General features: G+C 41.1%; 1 protein-coding gene across 1 annotated transcript in view; it reads left to right on the plus strand.

The window, feature by feature from the left end:
* Window positions 1-16,671: 16,671 nt before the first annotated feature.
* The window catches only part of SLC25A36 (solute carrier family 25 member 36), a 33,250-nt gene continuing 26,656 nt past the window's right edge, over window positions 16,672-23,265 (plus strand). Inside the window, exon 1 of the mRNA XM_040566754.1 lies at window positions 16,672-16,824. Coding sequence (XP_040422688.1) covers window positions 16,784-16,824 — 41 coding nt within the window. The 5' untranslated portion in view covers window positions 16,672-16,783. The remainder of the gene's footprint in view (window positions 16,825-23,265) is intronic.

Consider the following 23,265-nt stretch of genomic DNA (forward strand, 5'->3'; position numbering starts at 1 on the left):
GCTAAGATAGAGTTGAAACATGGAGCATGGACAGAGCTTCAAAGACTAGAAAGCCAGCTTGCACTGGTAATTCATTTGGAGGCTTTTCCTCAGGAACAGTTCCATCTTCTGCCATAATATGTTAATATAAATATATGTGTCAGACATTAAATGTAATCTGCACACTTGCTGTAGGCAGTTCCAGTTACAAGGCTCTGACAGAAACGCTATTGCAGTGGGACTCCATTTGCTCCAAACCTTTCCTCAGTACCACTGACTAGACATAGGAACAAGAAACCGTCTTACTTTGCATACTTGGTGTGAGTTTGGAGGAATGGACAAAGAAACATCGGTGTGGAGATAGGAAAGCTTTTATCAGCTTACTTCTAACAAAAACAAAGCTTCCTTGCTCCTGCCAGAAGATGGGAAGAAGAGCTACTGCCAACCTCTGCACAGGCAGTACATTTCCACTCTCTAGCAGCATGAACATATGTTTTTGCCTCCAGGAGGAATGCAAGAGCATCTTGTGAATAAGGAGTGGTGCAGAGTCCAAAGGGCTCCAGCAGAGAATCAACCACTGATATTGACAAGAACAACATACCTAGATACACAGAAAACATCTTTGAAAGGAAAAGGATTTTGCTTATCAAGGCAAACAGAAGGAACAGAACTGTTATCAAATATAACTGCTCCAGTTCCAGGTCAATGGAAGCACTCAGCACTGAACCACTCTTTGAATCCAGATGGGCTTATCTGAGAACAAATGACAAGAAAGGAGGACAAGCAGTGTCAGGCCTGAACTTAGATGATTTTTTTTTTGTAAACATGGAACCTCTTAAAAAACCGTCATTCTTCTCATATAATATATGTAGTAACTTCTTTGCTCTTTTATATGGCAAAAGCGGAACTTTAACTGGTTAGGCTCCTAGCACAATATCAAGTCATCAGTATGGTTTTTTTGTTGTTGTTATAACTTTGTGAGAATGATATGAAACGGTTATGGCAGCCAGGCACTGCAGTCTGTCTTGAACCAGTTATAGAATTGCAATTTCCTACACTGCATTTCCACAATAGGACCAAGAAACTTTCAACAATACCAGACCAGCAAACACAAAATCTTGCCCAGCGAAACAATCTTGTGGTGGACAGCTCAGCCAGCCCCCAGTATGCTGTTGTATATACATGCGGCAAATTATATAATTCATATACAAAGGCCAAATTCATTTTTGGGTGATAAGTGAATTATTCCAAAGGTTACTGGTCATTTCCTTCTGATGTTAATATTAAATATTCAATAGCATTAGCAATACCATTCTAACCTGCTGGTCTGAAGCACCGCTAGCAGCTTTACCTCTGTGGGCATTCCCTGATGCCCACAATGAACTGCTACCATAGTATCGCAAAAAAGCAGTTTGGGTCTTCTTTCTTGAACATACCCTCAGTAACTGAAGATAAATAACTGGGCATTCTAGTGGTGATTTGAAAGCCTCTCAGCCTTCAGTGCTTTGCCCCAGCGGTGTCACTGACTTTACTAGTCATGGTAAGTGCCATCAGACTTGACCAATGACACTCCTGTTTTTAGAGACCCTGTAGTTAAGCTGCAGAGCAAGATCGTTGTGGCAATGCCAAGTTTCACGTAGGTCACTAACTCAATCTAAATGGTTCAGCATCTCACCAGCACACACTTGCATAGGCAGCGCAGCAAGTTGGCTAAGGTTCAGTTCAGTGGAGATTAAAGTATATTTTTTGGTTTATTGAAAGCTCTAACAAGAACAGCAGTGTTCTCACAGCTACTAGAGTGTACTATCACAGTGCCTCCTTCCCTCTGTATATAACATGAAGACTGCAAAAGCTCATTTTTGTTCTGGGCTTTGCCCTAGTTATCTGTAATCAAAAACTGAAGAGCTGCAGGTCAGAGTGGGGTGAGAGTGCACGTATTGAAAACTGTGGGTGGTGACAAACCAAACAGCCAGTCTGCAGAGAGTTGAGGAGTATATGACATTGTGTTACTGGCATTCTTTGTTGTCAGTGTCTACACACAAAAAGGACAGACTAGTTTCCAAAGTAAAGAACTAGATTCGCACACTACCTTCAAGAAGTTTGATCACTTAGTTGGCCTTCAAAGTATGGTTCTGTTGAATGCATTTCTGCTGAAGCACTCAAAGAATACCACAGATGGTATTCTGGTATAACTGCTGATTGGAAATCTCCAAGTTGCTTGAATTCAACTATGTCCTTAAACTCAGTTAAAAGCTCCTAGGACATTGGAGCAAATCTATTGCAACACAGTTAAGCTGAAATATGTTGTTTGGTATTTTGAAGATGCTACTGTGCATCTGGTAGCTCTAGTTACTCTGCCTTTCCCTTCCTTCTGGGCAGGGTAGCAGCAGGGAGACTTCTGATGTGAGAGCTCCTCAACACAGCTACCATGAAGGCCAAGCAGGAACAAAGGGCAAGTCTTCTAGCTCCTGTTGTCACTGCAAGAGCAGTAACAGAAATGAAGCTCAAAGGGTAGAAAGCAAGAACACAGGTGCCAAAATATCAGATGTTGATCCCACTACCGTTTTCCTGTTACAAACTGGAATAAAGGGAATCACATATTTCAGGTGAGCAGCTTTTACCTGCTCTTCCTGAAGTAGGCAGAACTTCATGTATCCAGAGAACTTGTAGTAAAATTCCTATCTAATATTCAGTAATTTAAACAGTACTTGACAGATTCTGATCACAAACCAAGTGAGTTAATCTACTGTAGCAGTAATGCTGTGCTTGTGATACCCACTGAACCATTAAGTCCGGTCTCATCCTCAGAATTTGTTAATAAACCATTTTACAGGACACAGCAGAAAAAAACAAACAAAAAAAGCCAGTCTGGTTATCTAGGACAACACCACAGTAGGAGGCAGGATTTCTACACCTCCCAAGTCATCCAATACCCAGTGTAACATCACATAGCAGAAACTGTGTTCTCGTATTCATTCTTGGGTTGTTGTTTCTAATACAGCTATGGCTGCAAGGAAACACACAAGTAAACTGGGACATCATTACCTAATTCATCTTCCTGAATTGTCCCCCCATTTTTATTTATTTTTTTTAAACAGTGACTCCATAAAAGGCTACATGTGCTGATCTTCATGTCCTACCCCAAATCATAGGAATGGAAGCTTCACATGTATGATTACTGACAACATTTGGTTTTGTAACCTTAACTGTCTTCTCACTTGTCTGAAGTTCTTTATGCTTACTTTAATGCCAATGGTCATTTTTCATAATTAAAAAAGGAAGAAATGGCTGTCCGGTACCTTTGACTGACTGTGAGAGGAAAGGGGGATTTGTTAGGAAGATCCAGATCTTTCTCTGCAAGCTACCTTTGGTGCATTCATTTGGTTCTCCACAGTTCAAGTGTATGTGCACTGGGAGCTTCGCCCTCTATATCATTGTTCTGATTTTATGCTGCCATAACAGGCTGTTATTAAGGCTGAAACGTGGACTTTTTTTTTTTTTGAAGTCCTGTTATCCCCAAAAGAAAAGATTAAAGGAGGAAGTGATAACAGAGCATAAAAATCTGAATCCTTACTCAAACTTTTTTTGACCTCACACTGAAGACAGCACTCCTTTTATACATGTTGGGTATATCTGCCTGCATATAGCCCTGACTAGTGCCAAGGGCTGTTGCTGACTTGAGATCAAAACACTTGAATAAAGTTTCTTCCCTCTACATGAGGGTAGAGCAAGCAGGCAGGTGCCTGGCTGGAGTTCTGTTTTCCTGCCTCTGGAGCTCTTCCATGCTCTGGCTTACTGATCGATGGGAGAAAAGGTAGCCCCCAAAATCAACAATTCATCTTCGCATTCAGCCAGTCCTGAAGGCTTGGCACAGCAGCAGCTCTGACCTCATTTTGCAGACATTTTCAGTGCTACAGCAAGTGAGAAAGTAAAAGAATGTGGCATTGCTCTTCTCACCAGACCTTTTTAGTTAGCGGTGGCAAGGTGCCACTGGTTTTTGGGAGATGGTAGGTCCAGCCATCCCCAGATTTGGATGCACAAGGAATACAACATTCTTTAATTCGGATTGCTGACTGTCATCACTTCCTAGTACTTCTCTACTCTTTACTGTCCTATGGACTTCAGTGCACGAAATTATTATAGTCGGAAAGTTAACACAAAAACAATCATCACCCATACCAAAGTGAATTTATCTACAGGTTCAGGCATCTCGGTATGAATACCCTTTTGTATCATTCACTCAGCCTTATTCCTGATTGTACTTCTGTATGCAAGCCTCCCTCTTGGGTGTGGAAACATATGCAGCTCCATCTGTCTCACAGCTGGCTATACCTTCCTGCACGCTAATTGCGCGGTGTCAAAAGCAATGTAAAAAATCACCATCAACTACCACAGTGCTGTATTTTGGCTCACTTTTCTGATCAATTGCCTGTAAATGTTCTGAGCTACAAGCAAATGACTTCATGTGTTATGAAGCAGAACACAACCCCATCAAACCCCTCATGTACCTCTCTCTCCTCCACAAGCCCAAGACCACAGGCCATTAGAATCAGAACAGCCAACTTACTTTCTAGTTTCGTGGACAAACACTGCCAAACCACTTCCCGTCTCAGACATCCTGACTCAGCAGACACTGTACCTGTTTAACAACAACCTCATTGATTGCACCTGACTACTGGAGGCATCATTATTTGGGGCCTATAAAACGAGGCTGTGCAAAACAAAATATCCCCCTTCCCTGAAAACAAACAAACAGAAACAAAAAACACCACATAGCAAAATCACATCTGAGGAGGATGAAACCATGGTATCTACCAAGGCCACAGAACTGCAGGTGGTGGGGGGAACGGATATTTGCACGAAACAACCTGGATAATAAAAGTGGATATATACGGTATTTTCACCACACAGAAGTTACCATTGTTGGCACAGACATTTAGGTGATAGCACACTTGAGTTTGATTTAGAGTCAAACGGTGTGACAATTCAAGTTCCTTGGACAATTGCTCAGTTTTATTCAAGCAATTATTTCCGTCACGCACATCCACATGCATTGCAACCAACTTTCATTCGGAACATTGAAGACTCCCTGATAATTAGAACAAAAACTGGAAATGGAGTTTGTAAAAGCCCTACTTTCTGTAAAGCAGGTTTGGACATGGATGTTTTCACACAAAATCTACACTCTGGTTTCTATTAAACAAGTTTGAATGCTGACGTTTTCACTGGCCACATCTGTGATATTGGATAGAAACATACCCAATGATTTGGCAGCAGACTCTAAAGCTAAATGCACACTCCCTTTTAAGAAAGGAAAAGGCTGTTGCACTGGAAGATGTCTGATATTTATCCTGCTTTTAATTGATGTCTCTATTACCTGACCTCTCAAAAAGACTACAAAAGCAAACATCACAGTAAATGTTTCTGACTTTCCTAATCTCTCCTTGTCTAGGCTGATTTATTGATTTCAGTTGAAGATTAGCCAACACTGAACTCTTAACTGATTACATTCACTATGAATTTGAGAAGTCGCTTGGTGTAGTCTAAATCTGTGATGTTTAGTGCCTGGCCAAAGATCATTAAAGTCAGTTAAGTCAAGCCTCTACTGAGATTGCAGCCCAAATCCCAACTACTAAAGTTCTCAAACTGTACTCACAATGGTAGACGTACTTATCTGATCATGTGAAACAAACCTGTCACTTGGTCACCAATTTTTTTTTTTTTTTTTTTTACACTGCCTATCGTTGCCATCATGGTACATACTTCTTTGAGGCATTATACAGCGTTGCTTAAATGTATGCAAGCAACATATTGCTTAGCCAAAAAAAGAAAAAAAAAAAAAACTATTTCTTCTAAGCAGTGACGTAAATGGGGAAAAAATCAATCTTGTTTTAAGCTATTATTTGTTTCCAGAACTAGACTGAGATTGAAAATTAACTTCCAAAGCAACCTATTCTGATATCACAAAAAATTTAGCATGTCTCTTAAATGACATCAGCATCAGGCAGCGCTGGAAAATTATTCACGTATAGAAGTTTCAGGCTATATTTGTCATCTGATTTTGAAAACACAGGTCCTCCTTTCAGAAGTCTCACTAATAACTAAAAGCAGGAGAACACAGAAAATGCAGAAGAGGATGGTTTTCAAAAGGTACTTGTTAATATTTGATATGACATAACACTTTCTTTTGAAAGACGGCAAATAGAGGAACTAACAAAGAGACTTGGGCACACTCTAGGGTGAAATTTTGAAAGGCAACTCACAGAATTAGGAAATAAAAATCCCATCTGTTTGCACTAAATATAAATGAAATTGGAAGTCTCACTTCTAACACTTAACATATGTTCAGATTTCAGGATTCCTCCCACCTTACACCCCTCTACCTCCCCCACCCAAACAGTTTAAGTGCATCACTGCAATTGGTTTCTTGTATAAAATGGAATAGCTGTTTCCTGTAAATGCCACCTACCTTTTCTTCCTTTTAATTCTTACTAGCGTATTCTGAACTGCTGTCCACAAATATTTCAAAAAGTGGTTCAGACATACTCTTTATGAGGTTTATATCAATAGTTCTTTTGCAGGGTTTCAGCCCAATAATCATATGGGAGTTAGATTATAACCTAGAGGTTAGTTGGTTATGTCATTTTTTGTTGTTGTTTTTAAATGAGAGGCAGTCAACAGTCATAATGTGATAAATCCTAGTTACTTACCAAGCTCTGAGAAGAATACACTCTTAAATTAAGTACATGTTTACCCTAAGGAAGCAGCAAGCGCCACAAACTTAGATCCAACTCACCATTAACTTATTGCTCTGGAAACAGCTGTTGCAGAATGGACAGCGAGTTTCCTTCTAAACACTATGAATTCAGTTTTGTAAGAAGAAAGACAAGTACCTCCATACTGTTGTTCATTGTAACACAGCAGCAGTACCTGTTTTTAAAATCTTGATACCATGTACTACTGTAGTATTCCCATATGCTATCTCATTCTAGGAATAATTAGTCTCAGATACACCTTATACGCAAATCCATGCCACCTCTTCTAGAACCTAATGTTGAAAACTCAAACTCATACTGGATTCTCCACAGCTTTAGCCTTTACCCTGACATTCTCTCCCACCTTCAAAGAAAAAGTTGCAATAGAGAGGCTCTTCTCACTCTCTCTCAGTTACCTATGCACTGTTACTAAGCTATGGCTGTCCCTTTTTTTCTTTACAATGACAGGTGGTGGCTAGTAACTAGGGCTTAATTCATAATAACTGTTCCTTATCAAAAATAATTCAAAAGCATCTACCCTAACAGAAGCAAGAGATAAACCTCAAGTTACACAAACCTTCCAGCAGACTCCATTTCATGTAAAAATGTGGCCAGACATCTCAGAACTTTAGCCTTGCGCTCTAGTCTACATAAAACACAGGAACAGACAAGTAATTCAGCTTCTACTGTTCCGTACTCAGAGCTTGAAGGACAACAGGAAACAAAGTCAGTACTGTACAGCACAACTGGATTTAAGAACATGTGATTTTTATTTGGAGATATTTAAAGCACATGCAACTTGCATAACCACACAGATTTGCCTTTGTGAACACATAATAGACTGCTGCTTTGCTCACATGACAAACTAAAATTGAGATTCAAATGTAACTGGAAGAACGCTGTGGGAAAGAATTAAGAATATCTTAGTCAGAAATTCTTGTTTTTTTAAAGATGGAAATTCAAAAGAGTCTTTTTTAAAAAATCTTAAAAAAAATTTAAGAAGAGAGGGAAAAATTTATAGTATGATTAAAATAATGTTTTTGAAATGTAGGTCACCAGTCACACTGGTTACAGAATTTCTGTACATTCACAGGGAGAAATACAGCTTGTTAGACATATGTTTCATCACAAAATCAAGATTATCAGTGAAATCTCATTTTACATCAGATAAAAAATTAAATATAGCTCTTCCCATCGGTTACTAACAATCTAACTTCCAAAGAAAGAATTTTTCAAAACTATCTCCATCAGCTCTCACCCATAATCACATCAAAATCCAAGCAGCAACTTCACCAAGGCTAAGGTGACTTACAGCATGATACGAATCCTTGAGGTTCATTGTGCCTAAGCTTACAGAAAATGTGCAAAAGATTTTCCAGAGTATATTCAAAGAACTAAGGGAAGATAACCCATTAAATTGGATTGCATTTAATTAGACAACAGGCTAAAGAAAGTGAGTTTGTGCTGCACAGGAGAGGAATCAACCACCCAGGTAAGAGTTATTGGAGCTCTGTACTTGGGGCTGTGATATAACCTCAGAACTCTCATGAGGTTGTGTGAACTATATAAACTCCACAACAGCTTGAGATTTCATCTGTTTGACCTGATGACCCGTCACATAGCTACCATTAATTGCTCACCATAGTCTTCTTAAGATGTTGGCAAAAGTTAACTTTATCAGTATTCCAAAGTCCTATTTACCTAAGCAGATTAACTTGTAAGTTTCCATTTTCCCATTGTTAACCACCTTTCAAACTGGCATTACTTACACTGCAGGCAGGTGCACTCCATTTCTTATAAGTGCCTTTTGTAGGCAAAGGTAGTTCTTAGGATAGGGGAAGAAGTCAACTATCATTTTTATGGCCCTTAAAAAAAAAAAACACAACTTTGGTGTTTTTTTGTTTGGTTGGTTTTTTTTTGTTTGTTTGTTTTTTTTTACACCCCATTTCTGAAAGTAATGGAAGAGACTGCCAGAAGAATCTGGGACATAATAAGCTGTTTCCACAGCCTACTAAAAGTAACCAAAGACTTGATAGATTTAAAATAAAATCTGAAGTGTTTGCCTTGTTAGGACAAACAACCTATTAATGCTTGACATCCTCCACTCATGGCAGCAGCTTATCCAACAGCTTCCATTTTAGTTATGGCTGTTACATTTCAAAATTGAAGCTGAGCATTCTCACATATGTAACATCCAAGGTACAATCCAGGAAACAAGAACTATACTATACTGCTAGGTATCAAAATTTCGTGTATTATTTTTTGAAAAAAAGCAAAGCTTTCTTTCTATACTCCCTTAATTGCTTCATTAGCAGTAATGAAACTTAGCTCCCTAATGTACACCTGAGTCAGCAAATTCTTTGTCTAGGCTTAGACAACCTAGAGAAGTAACATCTCCTCCAGATGGAAATTAATTATTAAGCCACGTTTATCAAGTGAGAGCAGCAAGGTGGCTGACTTCCTAGGCAACTGCTAGTGGCCTGAGAGCACTTCTGTAGTCCTCATGGACATCTAAGATGGCTGGATTTGCTCAGTTGTCCAAATTAGGCTGCTTACATTAAGCCTGAAAGCCCAGGACACCACAGACCAGTATGTATTGCTGTGATCCCTCCCCTCATTTATTCCCAAGTGTCTTCCAAAAAACAACACTGAGGTGCAGTAACTAGCTGCAGCTGACAGCAGTCTCAAGCTCTGTATTTCTGCTTACTCCAGCTGTGCAAAACCAACACAGTCACACATTCACCTTTTCTAAATGAGTCACTCTTCTTTCTGCCTTTTGATGAAAGAACTGCGAAGAGGTTCTGTTTCATGAAGGAGTGAATAAACTGCTGAAATCCTTTAAAATTTTCACATCAGGAAACTCATTTATGATCCTTGGGATATTTTGTTTACCCACAGCTCTCAAAGTAAGCTAAGGACAAAAGTCCAGGCTTTAGAGATTGCCTGAAACAGAACTGCATGACGGATTCACATTTGAGACACCCATCTGAGAGCAGGGTGCATTCAGGACTTTAATATTCCATCCCAGACTCCAGGTGCTGCAGAAAAGCACACCAGAATCACTTTTTTTTCACTTCTTTTTTTTCCCCTCACTTTTTCTTCACCTTGAACTTACTCACAGTCCCTCTGCTAATATTGACCTTAAGCTTAAACAGTGTTTTACTTTCCTGGTCTCTGTGGTTTATTCCCTTAACACATTAGTAAGCAGCAATCGTAACTTGTCTTATCTACCCAGTCTAAACAAAATCTTTTAAGTGTTCTCTGATATGATAAGCTATCAGTTTTCCAGATAACCTGGGTGGCTCTTCTGTACAACTGATAGGAGTTTGAACACACCTTTCTTGAAAACTGACAGCCTAAGTCATGAAAAGTGTTCTCTGCAGTTCTCAAAAAGGCCATAGAATTAACTACTTTCCCCTCTCTCCATTAAATATGTGAGAGTTCGCAACTCTGAAATCCAATTTTCAACAAGTACGGCTTATACTACTAACAAGCACCCCAGGTGTCGATATGACCGACCCTGTCTTCATTCTCATTTCTGTCTGCAAACCATCCTGCCTTCTGTTCTTCCTCAGTATTACATATACAGACACAGACACAGATTTCTAGGTTGGAAGAGACCTCAAGATCATCGAGTCCAACCTCTGACCTAACACTAAGCACTCCACTAAACCATATCGCTAAGCTCTACATCTAAACGTCTTTTAAAGACCTCCAGGGATGGTGACTCCACCACCTCCCTGGGCAGCCCGTTCCAATGCTTAATAACCCTTTCGGTAAAGAAGTACTTCCTAACATCCAACCTAAAACTCCCCTGTCGCAACTTTCGCCCATTCCCCCTCGTCCTGTCACCAGGCACGTGGGAGAACAGACCAATCCCCACCTCACTACAGCCTCCTTAATACCTCCTTATACCACTGTCCTCATCCTCATTTTTCACTCTACTGACCTCTGACCTTATTAAAAAAAAAAAAAAAAAAAAAAAAAGCTGCTTTTCTTCTTTCCCTACTTACTATCCTTCTCCACTGTTCTCTTCTACTATATCTTCTAGGTATCTCCTAAGAGATTCTGTAAGCTACAAACCAGTTCCCTTAAGGAACAAGAAAAATAAAGCCTACTAAATACATAGAGAAACTTGTTTGCCGCAAGCTTTCTTGGTCAAAAGGTTACTTCTAAATCTATCGATGATCTGTTCAATGGCTCCAGCTAAACATCTGACTTGTCTCATTCTACTTTGTTATTTGTGAAATGTAGTTATATATATTTTTATATAGACTGATAGAAGAATATTAATTAAACCACAGCATTTATTTTTTTCAGAGTTAATTAGACAGCTTTTTGATAGGACAGGGGTCTTCCAACTATCGTACTTTACACCATTACACACAAATTCATTAGCGCCATGTCAAAAGAATAATAAAAGCATAGTCATTTATTCATTTTCATAATTATTACACTTGATAAGCAAAAAAAACATTCCTTGTAATGGCCTTGCTATGATTCCAGATCTGCAAATGAAAATACACCCAACTTATAGCCACAAAAACCTAAGCCAGTCCTTTGTGATGGTGGTATTTGTCGCAAAAGTCTAATGTGCACAAGTCAGAAAACAATGGCTATTTATGGGCCAACCCTAAGATTTTGATGTTTAAGTCTAATGTTTTTTTTTCCCCTTCATTAGGAAGGTATATATGAAATCACAACAGTCATCTCCCCCAGTTTTAAACAGCCTATGGAAGCAAGCTAGGCAAAACAGCAAAAAAAAAAAAAAAAAAGAAAAAAACACCGCCACAGTATTAAAAAAAAAAATCCTGTCTTTATGTAACATGCCATGTATTAAAGAAACCCAGACACTTTCTTCCTAGAGGCTTACATCTAAATTTAACCCTTCTGTCAAGTCTTCATTAGCAGTAACAAAGTAGTTCAATTCTTCAGTGTCATTAACACTGGGTCAAACCTCATTTCTCAGGCAGATATACGGGGAAATTAATGCTGGCTGTTTAATGAGCTGTGCGCCATCGCCTCACAAATGACGAATCAAATGACTTTTAAAAAAATGCACTTTATAGAAAATAAAAGAAACTAGGAATCTTTAGTCACATAGTACTCCTTTTCCAAAGCACAGAAGTTGGAAGTCTCCTTTCCAACATGCTTGTGAGAGGAACTCACTGTTTTCTGCCCTGGAGTAACACCCCACTCACATGTTGTTGCTGCTAAATCCTAGGGCCATATCCCACTTACTGGGCTTGTAACAAGACCTCATCTGAGCTGCAGCTGACCCTACAGTATCAGCTACCTTTAACCTTACTCACCTCCCACCGTTCCTCCCACCAGTTCCCTAGCTCACCTCCAAGTAATGCCTGCTGTTTAGCATTTCATCACGCAGGACCGCCTACAGTGTCTGCCACCCTATACAAACCTGTTAAACTGTCTCCCATATCTTCCTCTTCTCTTTGATCTAGGACTTACACACTCAAAGTTTATGCTTAGTTTAGCCTAGACCCTTCCTCCACCAAGGAGCTGCTTAATTTGTTCTGATACAAAACTGATAAAGCCTTTATAGAAGATGATTAAAAAACCAACCAACCAAACAAACAAAAAATACAAGCATACTGCTCAAAAGACCTCAACAGAAAACACCTGAACACATTTCAAATCTTCCATCTTGTGCCTGTAGTTACTTTATCCTGTAATCTTTACTATGTGCTTTGCAGTTCTTCACCTCACAGCAAACTGCTAGTTGGTTTAATTGGGAATTGACACTGGGAATTGACAACTGGGAATTGGCAGCTGTTAATATGCAAGCAACAAGGGACCCCATCAGCTGAAGGGTCCATTGGAAACTGACTGGATTGAAAAAATCAGCTCCCAAGCTACATAAAGGTTGTACAACAAGCCAACAGTGTAGCAAAATGAGACTTGAATGTAATATAAAACTTCTAGCCCATCCTAGTTCTTACAGATACATGCATTTTGCTTTGACTGGCTGATCTAAAGAATAGTTGGAGGAAACAAATAGCTAAGTAATGTGCTGGCAAATACCTTTGGGATATGCCTGCTGGTATGTTATGGCAAATGAAGGAGAATAACATTGGGCCCAGAAATACTACGACTTACTGAAACTAAAATTTGGAGGAATAAAAGATTAGGAAACAGTACTTTCTGGGAATAAATAACGAATAAATACAGCATACCATAACAACAGCTCTTGCTGCATTTTGAGTCACACCTGTGGAGACTGCCTTGGTCACAGAGAAATGAGTTTCTTCCATCTCATTACCCAGCAGCTCAGGGCCAGCAGGTTGATAACAAACTTTGTGCTTCATAAGCCCTTAAGAGCACAGCGGGCATCTACCTCCGGATCACAGGCAGGGAAGAGATTCTGCAAGCCAGGGTCATGGGTTAGCTGCCTTCTGCTCTTCAAACTTAGTTCTCCACCCATCAACATGAAAAGGTTTTTTTTTTTTTCTTTGGCACCAACTTAAAGAATTTGTCAGAGACTGAAGGATTCCATCTACTTTTGATGTCTCTTAAAACATTAACATACAAGGTTCCCTCTCTCCACATCAGCGTGTAATGGATACAAATCATTAACCTGATATCAATAAATAATTTTATCCCAACAGCAGGAGAATTTCATGGAAAGAAAAAAATTGATTAAAACTTCATAATCAAGATTTCCAAGTGAATATACCTTGTTTTCATGTTTTTTTGAAGTGAGTAAATATATTGCGTGGTCAGGAGGTGGAATAATATACCTAACAGAGCACATAAGAACGTAAAATATTTTTAATAGGTTATTTGGTACAAATATTTCACAGGGAATTTGTATTATATTGTTTTATGAGGGCTAACCTTGTCACTGGCAAAAGATAGCAAGTGCTTGTTTAAAGAATACTGAAAGGCAAAGTCTTATCTACACTAAATCAATATCTCCTGTCTGCAATTTTGTCTTCAGGTGTTCTTTATTTCCGGTATGTTTTCAACTTGTGTAATGTGGTCATAAAAATATTAGAGAAATAGGGAGTCACAATCTGAGCCATAAGAGCAGGAGTCCAACACACTAGTTCAGAATAGAAAGGCAAATGCAATTTTTAGAAACCCAATTGAAAGTCAGCAGCAGAAATCCCATAGAGTGGGGAAAAAAAACACATTATCACACCTTAGGCTGTCACAAGAGAGCAGGAAAAAATAGGTGTTATCAGGAAAGATAGCTTTTTTTTATTACTCTTTTACCACAGAAAGTCATCAATGAAAATTAAGGCACCATGAGGAAAAGTGAAGAACATTGTATGTGGAAGGCAAACTGCAAAAAAAAAAAAAAAAAAAAAAAGTCACAGCTAGGAAATGTAGAAACATGGTCTTAAAATTTTGGCATGTGTTTTTCCCACTGAAACTCTGTTGAGTCCTATCACATGCCTGAGTTACACCCAGCAGATAGGAAAAGTAAGTCTGAAGCCCAGCAGAACACTTTTTTAATTTCTGGAGAATCAAGAAGTAAGAACAGAGGGTTCAATAGGAGAGTTACTCAGATTTTGCAAAAAAAAATATGAAAAAAATATAATTTTACAAGACCCAAATAACATCTTTTGAAAGTGGGATATGAGATTTGAAAGCTTTTATTTGTGTAACAGAGCTCTCAAAAGTGATCCCATGTGGCAATTCCACTTGACACTTACCTCTCCCCGCTAGGATGCGGGAAATGCACTGTAAGAACTCATATCCATCAGTCACTGGAAATGTAGTACTACCAGAAAACTCAGCCTGGCAAGTAGAAGAGAAGAAAAAGTAATATTAAAGACAGCCCCCAAGAAATGCTGCAACATCATTTGGAATCAGAGTGCTTCAGACTATTATTAAAAATTGAACATATTTCAGATTGGGCCTTTTTAATTTATCAGTGGAATAGCATTAAGTTTCTATAAAAAGATAGACTTAAAAACCCTTTGAAAGCATCTAATAATGGATATCAAATGTTTTGATAGGTGTACATATACTTACTATTCAATAAACATTCATAAAAATCAATTTACAGCTTTTCATTTGTCACAGTGTAAACTGTAAGGGTGAAATGAAGTTAATAGCTCCCAGGTTAGGAGTTCACCCACAAAGATGGAATAAAGCGGAGTCTTTGTCAAACTCTCCTCATATTTAACTTGCTTTCAAGTTTACTGGGACGTGCTCACTGGAAGGCATCATATCGTCTGCAGAAAACTCATCTTCTGTTCCCTCTTAAGCTACAGAGGGAACTGGAAAAAAGTGGGACTTGTGGCTCCGTTCCAAGAGCTCCACATCCTTCTTGTGCTGGGGGCCCCAGGCCCGCACGCAGTATTCCAGGTGGGGTCTCACAAGAGCAGAGTAGAGGGGGACAATCACCTCCCTTTCTCTGCTGGCCAGCTCTTTTTTAATGCAGCCTAGGACATAGTTGGCCTTCCGGGCTGCAAGTTCACACTGCTGGCTCATGTCCACCTTCTCGTCCATCAGGACCCCCAAGTCCTTCTCTGCAGGGCTGCTCTCAAGTTCGTTGCACTTGGCCTTGTTGAACCTCATTAGGTTCTCATGGGCCCACTTCTCCAGCCTGTCCAGGTCCCTCCAGATGGCATTCCTTCCCTCTATTGTATCAACTGCACCGTTCAGCTTGGTGTCATCTGCAAGCTTGCTGAGGGTGCACTCGATCCCATCGTCTATGTCATTGATAAAGATGTTGAAGAGCACCGGTCCCAAGACCAACCCCTGAGGGACACCACTTGTGACCAGACTCCACCCAGACATAGGGCCGCTGACCACAACCCTTTGGCTGTGACCGGCCAACCAATTCTTTATCCACCTAACAGTCCATCCTTCAAATCCATACCTCTCCAATTCAGAGAGAAGAATGTGGTGAGGGACCATATCAAAGACTTTGCTCAAGTTCAGGTAGATGAATTGGTAGATTTTTGAATAAGTTTAATACATCTCACATATGTATACTACAGATTAGTAAAGTGTGTGCTGCTATTTTGGGATAGTTTGTCTTTAATGAACTATTTCAAGTCTCGCTCATTGGTTCACTAGCTTCAACAACATGCTGTGTGGGGGGTACCAATGCAAAATGCTGACTGAAATCATCGCCCTACTTGTCCCAGTTCACCATTAACTACGTTCCCCTGCCTCAGCACCTCCACATCTCACACATTCTTCCAGCCTTTCTCCCACCCAACCTCCTCCTCTTGCAAAACTCTGGATTACATTTCTAGTTTATTAGTTTCTTTCACCTCAATTCACCTTCTGATAGATTTTTAGGTTAAGAAATAGCTGCTTTAGAGTGCACTTTTGTTTCTTGAGCTAAAAAATTGTTGCATTTCTACAAAGTAGTAATAAAATCCTCACACTTAGAAAGATCTTTATGTTAATTCTTTAGATAGCACCGCATTCATGAAGACTGTAGGTAGCCATTTATCTGCTTGGAGGTGTTTGGGCACCGAGAACATTGACACAGACAACTTTATGCGTCATGTTAATAACTTCCCCGTGGGACACCATTTTTGATTTTTTACAACATTTAACGCCTGCTTTTGAAGAATAGCAGTACGGAACTGAGCTGATGATTCACAACGCTCAATCCGGAAAAACCCCAAGGATGCAGCACCGGGGAGCCTCCTCCAGAGACACTCCCTCAGCAGCCGAGGCCACGAGCTATAACACGAAAACCAAGCAGCAGGGGCCGAGGACGCTGCGAGGAAGCGGGACGGGCAACCCAAACCCCGGCGTTCACCCGGGGCCGCGGGCACCACAAACTCGGGAGACCCCGAACGCGAACGACAGAACCGCGTGAACGCTATAGAAAGGCACCCGGAACGCCCCCGCTTATATAAGGCGGAGCGCGGCGGTGACGTCACCCCCCAGCCAATAGCCGCCTCTGTTTACCTCCGCCCCCTCGCCGCGCCGTAGCGGGCCGGGAGGGGGCGGAGCCAGCGGCCGGGCCCCGCCCCATCCCCGTCCCCCGTCCGCGCCGGAAGCGGCGCAGCGGCGGGCGCGGGCTGGCGGGGCGGAAGCGGCCGTCGCCGAGGATGAGCCAGCGGGACACCCTGGTGCACCTCTTCGCCGGCGGGTGCGTGCCGCGCGGGGGGGACGCCCGGGGGACCTCGGGCCGCGACGGGGCCTGGCCGCGGGGCTGCGGGCGGAGGCCGGGGGCGGTCGGGGCTGGGGGCGGTAACGGGGCCCGCGGAGGCGGCAGGGAGCTGGGGCAGCTCCCTTTGGTTTGCGGCACCCCCCGCCTCGCCCGGTGCTCTGCAGGTGCCTCCCCGCCAGCACCCGCTGACTTCGGGCTTCTGGGAGGTGGGGCTGCACAGCTGCAGGCCTGACGCGCGGTGTGCGCTGCTCCTTCGGAGTTCGCATCCTTGTCAGCACTCGTACAACAGCAGAAAGAGGGCTCGTTGTGGCGCTTTAACCCCTATCTGCAGGGGGGCAGGTTAGTAGGAAATCATACGTGGTAATTAAGACCAGACACAAACTGTAAACTTCAGACCAAGTGAAGATCGCTGAGCTCAACGAGCTCACTCTTTTTCCAGAAGAGTCTGGTCAACAGGCAGGTGCCAGTCGGTTGGGTCAGGGGTTGTGTTGTGAGGAAAGGGCCGACAGACTTTTCCTCCTGTACCAGCCACACGTTTCCTGTTACCTTAGCTCAGCGAAGCTAGCGGTGTGCATTTGGTCATGTTTAGCAGTAGGAAAGTTATTCTAGGTCATCGCGTGGCTTCTTTGCTAGCGTGGTGGGCTGCAGATCTCTGGAGCGCTCGTCAGTCCTCAGGGAGACTTTAAAAGGAAGGAAGCTTCGTTTCCCTTTGGGTTTCAGTGGAGACTGTATGCAAACAGCGCAGATGTCTTAATCTGCTGACTCTTTTTGTAAGGTCTACGTTAAGTCTTTAATTCCCGTTTTCATTACTGAAACTCTAAGTGATGACATTACTGTTTTAGCAATGTAGGTGGGGCCATTCTAGGATTTTACAGTAGCTGCCCAGCTTGTTTCATGACAATCCAACAACAGCTGTCAAACTGCAGTACTTCTGGGCGATTACCAGTTCACATGGAAGTTGACGTTTTATTTCTAATGATCCTTCCTCCCTCCTTTTCTATATCTCTCTGTATCCTTATCCCCACCCAACAGGTTTGATTGACCATTTTAGCAGTACTGGGCAGGGGTACAGTAGTGGAAGAAAATTGCTCAGCAATTTCTATCTGCTTTGATTTCTTAAAAGTAATTTTACTCTGTTAGTTTCATTTTTTTGAGAATCTTATCTCTCTCTGCTTCATAACTGCATGTCAGTTGTAAATGTGACCGATATTGTATAACAGAAATACTAATCCCGTGTTTAAAAATAAATAATTCAGTACTTATTTTGGAATGGTGGGCATATGAAGTCTAGCACCATCAATGAATTGAAATGGCTTTTTTTTTTTTTTGAAAGAAAGCTCTTCTAAGTGATTTTGCTGGACTGGTTCATGCATCAGCCAATACATCAACAAAGTACTATTTTTACATGCAGACCCCACCCAATGCACTTCTTAGACCTTCTTGACTTTAAATAGATTCTCTGAAGGTGTACATGTAAGCATAACAGCAGTCCCATTCAGAAGCAGAAAATGCATAGCATGGGAAGAACATCACTTTTGTTGGAAATAAGGTAGAAAAATAAGAATTCCATGTTAATAAAAGAAAAACTGTTACAACCTTTTAAGAACATGTTCCTTACAGAAAAGCAGTTGTAACTGCTACAATTTGTAAGCAATTAGTTCAATGCAATAACTTTGCTATCGTCTTAGGACATTTAAACATAGTTTTTTAGGCTGTCTGCAAAACCACCATCGTGCATTCCTTCGTACTGTAGAGTGATTGCAGGGAGCCTTCCAGAACGGATCAGCAGTGGACCTGGAATTCAGTTTCATGCTGTGACACGTTTGCAGCCGCTTACTTAGCTCATATTTTGCCCTGATGAACCTATTTGTCAGGATCTCCTTCACAAACTGTGTAGCTACCACCCAGCTCCATCTGCTAATCGTATCTCATCCTTGTGGGACCATAGCTGGGATGCCTGTAATGTTGGATCCTGATACAAAATCATATTTCATGTGAAGTTCAACTTTCCTCTGAGGTACTTGGTTGCATCGCTCAGAACTCATCCTTTTCAGGAGTCAAGCTATTGATTGTATTTATGTTGTGTGTTTTTCCATTTGGTAGTCAGATAACCACTGTTGTCACTGTAGACAACGTGTTGGCCAGGTAAATTCAGGTGCTTTTATTCCAGAATCCCTGTAGTGGTTGAAATAGTCAAAACTCAAATAACGCACTTAAGATAGTTTGAATTCTTTAGAAACATCAGATACTGTACATGGGAAAGACTCCTGGATTTTTCTTTATTTCAGTTAGGAAGATATTAGTTAATAACTTAGAGTGTAGGATGGTGATTGGTGGTGATTTTTTTTTTTTTTTCTAACTGCCTGTCAGAAAATAGGCACTTGACTTGTAATTGAGTTACCAAGCACCTGGACTCCCTCCTTCCTTAAAATACATTCCTGGCATAACCCTGAATGTCTTTGAGAACTAGCTCTTCCTGTTGTGAGGCATAGGAGAAGGTTAGTGCCTTTCTGCCTCAACTTTAGGTTAATTTTGTGTTTAGGTACCCTACTGCAGGGGGGGAAAAAAAAGGCAATTCTTTCTTGAAGCATTGAGTAGCTTGGGTTTTGCTCCATGAGGTGACCAAATTGCATGACAATAGCTGTATCTGAAGAATTGTGAAGCTAATGTTTCTCATATTTCCTTCTAGTTGACTGATGTTTTCAGCTGTCAAGCTGTTTTACTTGATACAAATGTCACGTTGTAAGTATTTATTTGCCCTCGGTCCTAACTGAAGCTACTCTCTCCATGTTAGTGTTTGTTTTGGATAATGGAAAGCAGTGATGCTTGTTCCCCATGTGTTATTTTTTCCAATTTTCACTTGTACGTTTTTGTATGTCAGCACATCAGGGGAATTTCATTTTTACATTGTTAATTAGAAACAGGTTTGATTAATATTTCGTAGTTTAAGGAAGTTAACTTAAAATTGTTATTTTTTAAAACTTCAGCAAGAAGTATAATCTGTGAATAAGGGGGCTGTGGGCTACTAGCTGCTGGTACTACTAGCCAGTATATTAATGAGAAAGATGGAAAGATGTGTAATGTACAAGTTTAGCAGTATAATAATAGGAAAACTCTGAAACTTCCAGATTAGTGAGATGCATTCTTGCTGTTTCTGAAAATTTTACTTCCCAAAGGCCTTAAATTCCCTCTCAAAAGAGGTATACTGTAGGTTTGATATTCAGACCTGCAACTTACCTGTTGATGTGAACACCAGTTACTCTTGTGCTGTAAGACGAGTCTGTGAAATTGCTGACCGTTTGGGGACCTGAATTTGTGGTAAGTGGTAAAGAGATTAGAAGGCGTTCTGCTTGCAAGTGGCTCGGTGTTTTCCTGACAGCTTTTTGAGATCAGTTTTCTCGCTGTTTATCTTGTCAGTCAGTATTTGCAGGGAACTCTTTCATAGAGGAAAGAGAAGCAGCAGGTAAAATACATGAATGAATGTAGACCCAAGATAAGGGGGTCAAGGGTTATCTCCGAGTCTTTGAGGCCACAGTTACAAATACAGTGAAAGGTGAATCTAAGGTAAGTGCTATGCAGCCTCATCATGGGCTTGTGTAAAATACGTAATTATCTAAAGGAAGAAAAGCTGGTGCTTCTTAAACAGCAGTAGTTACAATTATAGGTCAGCTATACCAGTGGTACTGGGAATATTAATCCTCTTGGGAGCATTAGCAGACAGTCCAGTGGCTGAAGTGCTGAGACCCTCATCCGTGCTAGAGCTGTGCCTGCTTTTACTGCAGGGGTGTCCACACACAGCAGCAGACTGCAGCACACAGTTCTGCACAAGGGCAGTGACTCCTAAGCAGGTACTCTCAGCCTGAAACACTAAAAGAAGGTTTTCCTGTCCAGTTGTCCCCGGAAATAAATCCCGTGATTTGAATGCTGGACAGGATTAGCTTTTGGAGCATATGCATATTCCTTCCCTTGCATATCGTCACAATAATAGAGGTTTATCTGGGACAAGGGGTTGACTGTTCTGAGGATCTGTGCTGAAGTACTAGCAGAGTGTAAAGCCAAAATATGTCCAAATACATTAATCAAGTGAGGTAACGGACTTCTAAATGTGCATTTGGAATCAAATTAAATGTGTTGTGGTTTTTTTTTTCCATGGGTGCTCTCTGGATTAGGCTTGTGTTGCAGTCTTCCTAAATTCTTCTGTCCAAGAGATATCAAGTAGAGACAACTGTTCTTGGTTTTACTGTTAATCTGTTTTGAGTTTGTTTGGTAGCCGCATATTTACCTGTTTTGCTGAGTGCATTGGCTCTTGTACAGTTCAAGCTGAATATTTAATTTTCTGACTTGTCTGGGTTAGTAGCGATCTTTTAATCTTCCTTTTTTCCCCATGTGTTTTTTTTTTTGTAGATTTACTTTAAGTAAATTAGCGCCTACAGGTGGATTATTATGCCCTTATACAATCAGGTGTTTCTGATGAAATTCAGCTTTCTTATAAGCACTCGGCAAAGCTCACAAAGGCTTGTAGTGAACATTGATTAGAGGCAAATGTCAAATTTGGGATAGGTAAGATAACTGGGGTCTTTCATGACATTCATTAGAAATTAGTATTTGCAAAATGATATTTTATTTTTTTTTTTTCAGCTGGGAAGCTTTGGAATTAAGGGCTGGGTCTGTGTCCTGGCTTACACGTTAGCAAAGTGCCTTGCCTTACTTCAGGAGTCAGCACTGTGCAGAACTTCAGGTGACTCTCACTTGCCTACTAGACACCTTCTGGCAGGGGCGTCTCACGCTCTGCCCTTTCCACTTGCAGTTTATGCTCAGTCAGCAGGAGAGTATTTGCTTACCCACTTTCTCTGGTGAAACTCAGCTATCTTGGAGAAAAAAAGTTACATATTTGTAACTGTTTTTACAAGTCACAGTTAGTAGGGCCCAGCACTGGAGATGCTGAAGCCCCGGGTATTCTTAGGTAATACAGATTTCTGAAGTAGTTTACAAAATCCCAAGTGTGGTATTCAGAAGAAAAATAAATGTCACTATTTTCTAATTTTTGAGAAACATTTTTCTGAACTGTGCTACTCCCTAATTTGTGTTAAACCGCAAATTATAAAAAAAAAAAAAAAAAAAGCCCAAACCAACCAAGCAAAAAAACTGGATTTGAGCCTGGGAGGAGGGCAGCAGGAGCGATAGTGGCGATCTGCTGGCAATTTATAGAACACTCCTAAGCTGGAGCTGGAGGCTGCCTGTTCCTGGCATGCCAGGGTCAGGAGCACAAAGAAATAGCTGTCTCTTTCACAGTACTTCCATTAGTATGTTAAATAAGCAAGGCTTGAAACATATTTTTAAGTAAAATACTGCTGGTTGCAGAACACCTGGCATGTTCCTCAACAGTTGCTTATTTTTATGGGTCACATAGTTACTGAGTTGTCTCTCTTTGTTTATCTACAAACTGCTCACTGAGGTTTCTCATGAACAGATTATTTTGCCAAGCCTTGCAGTATTTACCTTAAAATTCAAGTGAGCTATATAAATCGGTGCGGTTCCTGGATTATCCTTGCACTTAGTGGTTCAGTTCTAACTTGGATCTTGGTACTACTAAGCAAGGCCTGGTTCCTCAACATCTGGGGAGGTTTCTTTCACTTCTTAGACTTCAGGTGCTGTCTCTATTGCATGAGGGTTTTTGAGGGCTGGGGAAGTGAGGTATCGCATTTTGACAGGAGTGGAGATTTGGGGCTTTGCAAAGACATGTTGTGAGTGATACAGATCCATGCAGTTCTTCGTAGAACTTCTCTGCTTTCTTCATTTGTAAGTTGCAATTTGAGATCTTGAAAATGGTTAGGGAGGAGAATTTTAATCCAGACTACCACTACTGACAAATTCAGCTGAGACATTTTATATTGTTTAAAGAAGGAAAACCAACCCCTCAGTAAGAAACAGTGCCCAGAGTGCTGATCATCGGAAATCATGATGTGAACGGCAGAAAGCGGGACAGGCAGCGGGCGCCCAGCTCTCCAAAGGAGGCAAGTGGTCGGCTGCTCCTCTTCCCTGGGTGTAAATGGCTCCTTGTCACGGAGCAGTGCTTTGGAAGGCAGACTTGAGAAGAGCAAGCATGGAGTAGCTGCATGTCTGCCCTCTTCCCTGCCAGTCTCTTAATCCATTGCCAGGGGCCTGCTTGTAACCCAGCTGCAGTGAGTGCCTGACAAGCACTGCTGCAGTCAGCCGGCCCTCGGGGTGGGTTGGGTGTGGTGCAGGGGAGCGTGCAGGTTGCAAGCTCCAGCTCAGTGTTAATCTTCAACTTTGGAAAAATTTTCCAGTGCGGAGTAGCTGGAGCCAGAGGCATTAAAGGCTCCAAATTCCAGGCCCTGTTGCTGAATGGGAGCCGAGTTTCTCCTGCTCATTTCTTTCCCCTTCCGTAGTATTTATCAT

The sequence above is a fragment of the Cygnus olor genome, chromosome 9 (assembly GCF_009769625.2).
Source record: "Cygnus olor isolate bCygOlo1 chromosome 9, bCygOlo1.pri.v2, whole genome shotgun sequence".
Classification (NCBI taxonomy): domain Eukaryota; kingdom Metazoa; phylum Chordata; class Aves; order Anseriformes; family Anatidae; genus Cygnus; species Cygnus olor.